Genomic DNA, 524 nt, shown 5'->3' with positions numbered 1-524 from the left:
TCCCCCCCACACACACGTGTTTATATTTGATGTCATTAGGGTCACGTAAACAATTTTATCATGATAAGGATTTATCGGCAATTTCCTTAAATAAGACTTGCAACTAAGTGAGCTAGTGGCTTGGTAAATAACTTGATAAACAAGGTAAAATATTATCGTTTGCTAAGTAAATTAAAGTGGCTTAATAGATCAGATGGTAAGTACGCTAAACTGGCTTGATATCTAATCTAGTAACACGTCAAAATTCCATTTCTGGTCCCTTTTAACGGTAGGTTCATGTCTGTCCCTGATACAAGGTCGAATTAGATTGCTTGATAACGACTCACGTTTTCTAGGAGTTGGTTAAGGAGTTCATCCAGCTTCCTCACCGTCTCCTGCTGCTCCTCTGTCAGCTTGACATTTCTGAGAAGTCCTGCGGCGGCCGGGGAAGGACCTTCTACCAGGCTGTCGCGGGTCGGAGGAACCCAAGGAGAGCGCCACGACGGGACATGTAGGCGGAGAAACAGTTAGGAGCCTACTCTTGG

At 44.3% G+C, this 524-nt stretch overlaps 1 protein-coding gene across 1 annotated transcript in view; it reads right to left on the bottom strand.

The window, feature by feature from the left end:
- LOC119585568 overlaps nt 1-524 on the bottom strand; it is a 16,381-nt gene that overhangs the window by 3,622 nt on the left and 12,235 nt on the right. The window contains exon 2 of the mRNA XM_037934236.1: nt 327-444. Within this exon, the coding sequence (XP_037790164.1) occupies nt 327-444 (118 nt within the window). The remainder of the gene's footprint in view (nt 1-326; nt 445-524) is intronic.

This window comes from Penaeus monodon, chromosome 20, assembly GCF_015228065.2.
Source record: "Penaeus monodon isolate SGIC_2016 chromosome 20, NSTDA_Pmon_1, whole genome shotgun sequence".
Taxonomy (NCBI): domain Eukaryota; kingdom Metazoa; phylum Arthropoda; class Malacostraca; order Decapoda; family Penaeidae; genus Penaeus; species Penaeus monodon.
This window is presented reverse-complemented; position numbering and strand designations above follow the sequence as displayed.